Raw genomic sequence first — 7651 nt, 5'->3', positions numbered from 1 at the left:
CTCCTCTGCAACTCGTACTCATCCCTCTAGGAACAAGTGAAGCCCCAGGGACCTAATCCAAGGCTATCTCACTTTCTGTTAAGGGACAACTCACAGAACCCAGTGCCAGATCCTGAGTAGTATCCTGTAACCGTGGTGGTATTCTATAACCATTAATTCAATCATTGTACCTGGGTGCTGGCACAAAACAAGTAATTGCCAGAGAGTCTTGAATTTTCTGTATGATTTCTATTCGGTATTATTTTATTTTCAGTTACTTTTCCTGCTGAAACACTTTTTATTTAGCGTTTTTACATATGCCTTTCCTGTTATTTTGGGGCTAGCAAGGGGTCTATCTGGCATTTACATCATTAAATCATTTAATTTATCATTAAATCATTAAATCATCATTTACAATTCCCATCAGCAAAAGGCCTGGGATAAAGTATGGCTTCTTTAAGTCCCGTCAGTGGAACTCCCATTTTTAGTTTGGTTCCAGTCAGTAGTGCTATATGTGGCACAAAAGTGGCACTGTATCTTTGGTTCTCAGATTTCCCTTCTTTCACACAGAAAAGAATTAAAAATACCCCCACTTTATATGTCAGCTTCTAAAGTTTGACCCTGACACACAGTAAAGGCATGCAAAAAAGACTGGTCCAAAAGACTTATAAACCCACTCAGAATATTTTCAGGTGAGAATTTTAAGAAGAACCATTCAAATTTTCAAAAAGTTAACTGAAGACAAACCATTTCTGGAAGTGTATTTACATAATTAACTGTGTATAAATACAGATGAATCAGGATGGCTTGGCAGATTCCAGTTTATCCAAGTTAGTAACCATGCCGTACTTCAAAAGCTAACCATCATTTATTTAAATAGGGTTTAAAATGCTAACCAGAGGTTTGTAATTCAGTTCAGTTAACTGAAGCACGCACTTCGTTTCACCACCAAAGTCTGTCTATTTAAACTGACAAGGCTATTTTGGTTGCTATTTTGTGAGACGGGCAGAGAGAACTTGCTGCAAGCACTTGGTGATCTTTAACTGCCACATTAACACTGCTGTTATCAGGGCAAGGGGGCCAAAACCACACGAAGCATAGACTGGAGAATTATAATTGGCTCCTGAAAATAACAGAATATTCACTCAGTTTCATAGGAAAAAATATCCATTCCCTGAGGTCATTCCCTTCAAAGTATTTTTCTTGTTTATCTTTGTTGCAGTTAAGTAGCTCGAGAACTTTAACATGTTATAAGAAAAAAGATCTTTCTCAGGCGGTATGCTATATTTTATTGGCTATGCAACCCCAGAGCCCAATCCCACAGACTCTTTTCTTTCCTTTACTTTATTCCCTGCACCTATAAGTTCATTTCCATCACCTCCCTATCTCTTGCCTTCTTTAGCCTTGTTTCTGCAGCTGATTTGTAAACCCATGAACTTCCCCGAATTTGATGGCAACTGTCCCTATACAGTCACAGGGGTTTTCCCGAGGTGATCAGGCTGTAATCTTCTGGGAGCAGGAGACAGAGTTATTTTGGCTGTGAGATGTCTAACACGTTTCGGTTGCTAGGTAAACAATAAACTGTATACACGATGCTTGGGTGAGCCATTCAGAATACAAGTATAGTTATCTGGTTAGTCGTTTCTTCACCCGATCACACGGTAATGACTGTGCCGCTTACAAGATAAGACTTTCACTGTCTCACTTTGCCGCTCAGGTGAAATCAAGAGAAGAATTTGACCTTTATGTTTTATATTGGCCTCTTAAACCGTTAACACTGCACGTGGACACATTGGCAAGCTTACTATGGAAGTGCAACATCTACACAGGTGCCTTCCCCACAACCCACTCCTGAACATTAAGTAAAGCAAGCACGAAGTAATGAAAATATTGTTAATTTGCCAGTATTTTTCTTAACACTACTGCAGACACCAGGACTACACCTGAACTCCCGGACAATGCCACAGAGCCCAACAAGCCGAGGCAGCCCATCTGCATCCAACGGGCCCTCTCTCACGCAGGGCTGCAAGTGGAAACAAGCGACGTACCCAGCACACGCCGCCTCCCACCCCGCCCGAGGGAGCCTCAGGAAAGAGAAGTATCCCGGGTCGGACCGGGCCGGGGCAGGGGCAGACCCCCGCCAGCCCGACCCCGCAGAGCCGCTCACTCGCTACACGCAACGTTATTCCCCGCCGTCCCACGGCGCCCGCCCTGCCCGGCCGTGCCGCGGCCCCGGCGGCTTCTCCGCGCCGACGGGACGGGAGCCCCGCCGCCGCCGCCGGCCCCTTCGCTGCCGCCAGCAGAGCAGAGCAGAGCAGAGCAGAGCAGAGCAGAGCAGAGCAGAGCAGAGCGGGCTGTGCCTCCCGCCGGCGGGGCTCCCCGCGCGCCCCCGCCGAGCGGCACGGCACGGCACGGCACGGCACGGCGCTGCCGGGGGGGGCGGCGCTGGCAGGGCGCCGCGGGGTTCGCGTCACGGCGGGAGGGCCGGGCTGGCGGAGCCATAAATAGAGGCGAGGCGCGCGGTGGCGGCAGCGCTCGCTGAGGGAGCGGTGGAGCACGGGCGAGCATCGGCGGGGAATCCCTCACTGCGGAGCGCCCCGAGGTAAGCGCGGCTCGGCTCGGCTCGGCGCGGCCGTGCTGTGGCGGCCGGGGCCGGGCGGCGGGTGCTGACAGCTCTGCTCTCCCTTCTGGCCGCAGCCCGACACCCCCATGACTCTGAACCGCGGTGACAAGCTGCGCTACCTGGACAAGCGGCGCGGCAGCATGCCCTTCTCCGCGCAGCAGCACCTGCACCGGCGCAGTATGCCGGTGGACGAGCGGGACCTGCGGGCCGCCCTGCCGCAGGGCGAGCTGTCCGGTCTGGTACGCTGCACTTCGTACAGCCCCGGCGAGGCACACCGGGAGAGCTGGGCCTCCGACTCCTCCGACTCTGTCATCTCCTCGGGCAGCGACTCCGACAGCAGCCTCTACAAGGTGATCCTGCTGGGCGAGCACGGCGTCGGCAAGACCAGCCTGGCCCGCATCTTCGGCGGCGTGGAGGACTGCGCGGACGCGGAAGAAGCCGGTGAGGGCGCGGGGCGGCGCGGGGCACCCCCGGCAGCACCCCGGCGGAGCGGGGCAGACCCCTAGCCCCAGGGACCCGCCGCGCGGAGCCACCGCCGCCGGCCGCAGCTCCCCGGGCGTCCCCCTGCGGCCACCCCCTCCCAGGCTGCCGGCGGCGATGGAGAAGAGTAACTTCTTTTTTTTCTGAACTTTTTTTTTTTTCCCCGTAGGAAATACATACGACAGGTCAATTATAGTTGACGGAGAAGAAGCATCTCTCGTGGTGTTTGATATATGGGAGCAGGTACTTACAGATTTAAGATATTTTTTTCTTTATGGCTCGGTCAGTGGTTCAGTCTAAAAAACAAAGTAGAAATGGAAGAACTATGTATGCCTATTTCTCCGATCAGATCAATAGCATTAAAGTGACATTAAAAAATTAGAATTCATACTACCTTTGTTCTCTCCTGCAATTAATTTCTTGTAGCTAGGCAGGCAATTTAAAAACCTGAATAGGGCTGGAGTGCGAATCCCTTAATGCTTTGAATAAACAGCAGCTTGCATGAGCAGCCCAGGGAATTAATGTAAAATTAGAGATTCACAATCTGATCAGTGCAGACCTGATATTATTTCTGGGACAAGATAATTTTGTTTTGTAATACAGTTTAAATAACAAAATCTTAAAAAAAAAAAAAAAGGAGGTTGGCTTACTTTTACTGACTCTTTATTATAAAGCTAAGAAAAATATCTGTAAGGTGCTTACAATAATTACATTATTAATCGGTCCTGAAGAGATTTTTCAGTGCAATAAATCTATTTCTTGCCTTTTGTTTTAGGATGACAGCCAATGGCTTCAGAACCACTGTATGAAAATGGGAGATGCATATATTATTGTATACTCAGTGACAGACAAAGTTAGTTTTGAAAAGGCCTCTGAGCTAAGAATCCAGCTAAGAAGAGCAAGGCAAACAGAAGACATTCCTATTATTCTTGTGGGCAATAAAACCGACCTGGTCAGGTCCCGGGAAGTCTCAGTTGATGGTAAGAGACACCATTTATACAGCAATGTCTAAAGTAGTAGCAAAGGCTATGGAGGATCATGGCCAATAGAAATGGTCCGCTTTTGATGTAAAAAATATATGATGCGAGGCACACCAGAGAAATTAGCCAGCTGGTTCATGCTGAGGGACTTAGTACCACAGAAAACAGTGGAGATGGTGGTGGAGGAAGATTTGTGACTGCGCAGAGAAATGCTCTGAATGGCAGTACAAGAGTTAAAAATGCATCAGAGCTGAGCTTTCGTGTACTGTTTTGTGTGGGATTCATTTTTGGTATTAACTGAAAGGATTTAATTATGTGGTGTGTGCAGCAGCACTTGCTAGTCTCAAGATCTGATAGCTTGAGCTATGCTTTTGAAGGGACAGGAGTGCCATGTCATAGAACCCAGGCAGCCTTTGAAAGGAGTGATCCCAAACAGCCTATAAAATCTTCTTTCTTCTGGAAGTGATTCCATCACATCTGAGTTGAGCTGGTGGGACTAGGCTTGCACAACTTAAAGTCTCTTTGTATATGTTTTCCAGTTGTGATCAGTGAGAATTTTCTCAGCAAGTTCCAGATAGCATTTTGGTAACTAGAGCACACTAACCACTGCCACACCACAGTATTAATTTCATTTACTTAAACATTTGGTGGTTTTGTTTATTGGTTTGTTTCTTTTTCACTGGGAAGAATATTCTGAAATATTGGTGACTTGATGATGATGATGATGAACCATCTCTTGCTGTCTGTCTGGTTTTGCCACGCTCCCTGTGTTAAATGCCTGTCCAGGGAATTGCCTGGAGTTCATCAGGAGATTGTAACTTTTTTCAGGCTGGTGGCAGTGCATGGTTGACCTATCCTAGTCATGACATCAGTACTTTATCAGGTTTACAACTTTGCCATTATTTACCACAAGTTGAACACTGCAGCAGTGTTCCAGAGTTACATGCCTATGTCTGGAACATTGAACATCCTGCATTTTAATGCAGTCCTAGTCAAATCCAGTGGTGTACAACTTTGTGACCTGTAGTGATCTATTCAACGGCTTGACCTTGTGGACTCTATCAGCTTCATTTGTAGATAGCATAGAAAACTCTCACTTGTTACAGCAAGGCAGAGGTGCATAATTGCTCAACTTCCAGAAGAAATAAAAATGCTTGCTTTTTGTACCTCACACTGTTTCCTATCAAACAGCAAACATGCATCCAAGTGCCTCTCCTATATCAGCTTTAGCTCTTAAACCATACTGAGATGGTCTGCCTAGAGGACTGTTGTTGCCTTATATTCAGTACCATTGGTCAAATGAGATTTCCGACCATACCACACCAAAACCAAGGAGAGTAAGGGGGCAAAACCATGAGTGCAAGTTTGGACTTTCTTACCATGTAGTAAAGCTCTTTTGTGGCACTGAAGGCCCTTTTCTTACTTAAAGTCTTTTTTTTTTTTTTCTGTCAGTATGTATGAAGAGAAAATGTCCGTCTCCACTCATCTTTTTTTCTCTTTCCATCCAGAGGGACGGGCCTGTGCCGTTGTGTTTGACTGCAAATTCATCGAGACCTCAGCTGCTCTTCATCATAACGTCAAGGACCTGTTTGAAGGTATTGTTCGGCAAATTAGACTTCGTAAAGACAGTAAAGAAGACAATGCTAGGAGAATGGCCAACACAAAAAGAAGAGAAAGCATAGGCAAAAAGGCAAAGCGATTCCTTGGGAGAATTGTGGCAAAGAACAATAAGAAGATGGCTTTCAAAGCAAAATCAAAGTCGTGCCATGACTTATCTGTGCTTTAGAAGCTTTCAGCAAGGCTGGATGTTGCACATGGGTGGTGAACAAGCATTTGACTGTTATGAGAGGTGTATAGATGATCCTCATGCTGATAACAAGAATGACTTATTGAGACTCTCGTTAATGCCTTAAGGTGCACAAGCAAGTCCGGAAGTTACACTACAATATCTGCTTCATTGATAAATGGTTTAAGTTTCAATGTGTGCAAGTAAATGAACTAACTTTAAATAAGGGGCTTGACATGCCCACATTTTCACTGTGTACATATGTTATATATCCTCTTGTCCTGTGGATACCAGAGATGCAAAGATAAAAAAGGATGATGATAAGTATCACCATAGACTTGTCTCGTTTGCAGAGCAAAACTTAACTTGTACGCAGGCTCGTACACTCTTTTTAGTATAAAGCAAGCAATGATAAATCTTTTTAAGCTTAAATGTGGGAGGGGGGAGTAGAACCACATTAGAGTGGGAGAAAACAAATTATATATATATATAGTTAAATACAGAACAGATATCATTTTATGAAGTTAATTTGCACTTCCATTAACCGTTATTCAATTAATTTACTTGTTTACATGCAGATTTTATAATAAAGTATTATTTCCTGTTATAATAAACTGTGCTTTTCTCATCATATGGATAAAGAATGAGAGAGCAGTATTTTTATACTGACCTTTTTTCACTGTACAAAATATTATACACAGACTATGCAGATTTACATGTGATAAAGTTCTGGAACAAGCTCAATCGGGTATATCCTGTGTCCTTTTCTTTAACAGACAGTTTCTTTAAGAAGTAAACCCTGCATTTATGAACACTCTACTTCAGCAGCTCATACTGGGAAGGGGTGCCTTGACCCTTCATATTATTGTTCTTCAACCTGGTTCTCGTCAGCTCTGTCAGACACAGGCCTCTATATAATGCCTTTAGTTAGACAGATGTCTTGTGTCGGTACTGATAAACTGAAGCTTGCAATGCTCTACTTCTTAAGTCCTCTCCTGGCTTGAAGGTCTTGTGTTACAGCCAATAAATAAATGCGAGGGTTTGATTTTTATTTTGTTTTGGTGTTTCTCTTTTCTGGGAGCAGTATCACTTCCTAATCTACTCACAAGCCTGTAGTTACCTTCCAGGGGTTTCAGGAAGTTCAAAGCTGGCTGACAAAGCTGTTTGAAAGACTTGTAGGCTTCAGTTGTGGTGTATGGTGGGCTTCAGTGCTGTTAAAGTTTTCACATTCATTTTAGTGTGTTATAATTAATGTGTTTCCATGGTTTTTCCCTATTTGCTATTCATGAAGTTGAAAAGCAATCATGTCTCAGTGAAAAACTTAGACTTACTGCATTTGCTTTATAAATTCCTCTCCATAGGATACATTCTCTTTAAATTAATCCATAAACTCACTTCTCAAAAACAGTAAAACATAGGCTCTTCTCTCCCTTTCTACTATCCCTGCTGGCATCCAGTTCTTTAGAGAGATTGTTCTAGCTGCCTGGGAGCTCTGTCCATGATTTTATAGGAGCTGACCTTTTCCATACAGCAGGCACATTGCATCAGCTCTTACACCTTACACTGAACCTCCCTAAGCTCGAACAAACAGCTCTCCACTGGGTTAGCCCAGTGCTTGGGCATTTATCAGGGAACACTTAGTACTGGGGGAAATCGCATCTGATTTGTGTAGGTAATGCTCTGTAGAATTAGCGTCTCCTGATGTGCTGGTGGTGGACCTAACTGCTTAGATGCACAGCTTAGTGTATGTTGCTGGTAACAGGTCACGTTTCTTATGAGGTGATGTGTTTACTTTGTGTCCTG

General features: G+C 45.1%; 1 protein-coding gene across 2 annotated transcripts; it reads left to right on the top strand.

Annotated features, from left to right (window-relative positions):
* The first annotated feature begins 2504 nt into the window (after window positions 1-2504).
* Window positions 2505-6899, top strand: RRAD (RRAD, Ras related glycolysis inhibitor and calcium channel regulator). Of its 2 annotated transcripts, XM_074839669.1 has the most exons (6): window positions 2505-2581; window positions 2677-3043; window positions 3252-3325; window positions 3858-4062; window positions 5571-5657; window positions 6625-6899. In XM_074839669.1, exons 2-6 carry the CDS (start codon window positions 2689-2691, stop codon window positions 6642-6644), a joined length of 741 nt encoding a protein of 246 aa, XP_074695770.1. In that variant the 5' UTR covers window positions 2505-2581; window positions 2677-2688; the 3' UTR covers window positions 6645-6899. The 2 variants fall into 2 exon arrangements, with proteins under 2 accessions (XP_074695770.1, XP_074695769.1); XM_074839668.1 differs by having other exon boundaries at window positions 5571-6899.
* Window positions 6900-7651: the final 752 nt, after the last annotated feature.

The sequence above is a fragment of the Strix aluco genome, chromosome 14 (assembly GCF_031877795.1).
Source record: "Strix aluco isolate bStrAlu1 chromosome 14, bStrAlu1.hap1, whole genome shotgun sequence".
In the NCBI taxonomy this organism is placed as follows: Eukaryota; Metazoa; Chordata; class Aves; order Strigiformes; family Strigidae; genus Strix; species Strix aluco.
The sequence above is the reverse complement of the archived record's forward strand: the minus strand, read 5'-3'. Positions and strand labels throughout refer to the sequence as shown.

What these genes read in the sequence shown, in the direction of transcription:
- RRAD (XM_074839668.1), top strand. Translation starts at nt 2,689, where the DNA reads ATGACTCTGAACCGCGGTGACAAGCTGCGCTACCTGGACAAGCGGCGC. An exon ending in CGCGGACGCGGAAGAAGCCG is followed by an intron (nt 3,044 to 3,251) that starts GTGAGGGCGCGG and finishes TTTTCCCCGTAG; the next exon opens with GAAATACATACGACAGGTCA. An exon ending in TGTTTGATATATGGGAGCAG is followed by an intron (nt 3,326 to 3,857) that starts GTACTTACAGAT and finishes CTTTTGTTTTAG; the next exon opens with GATGACAGCCAATGGCTTCA.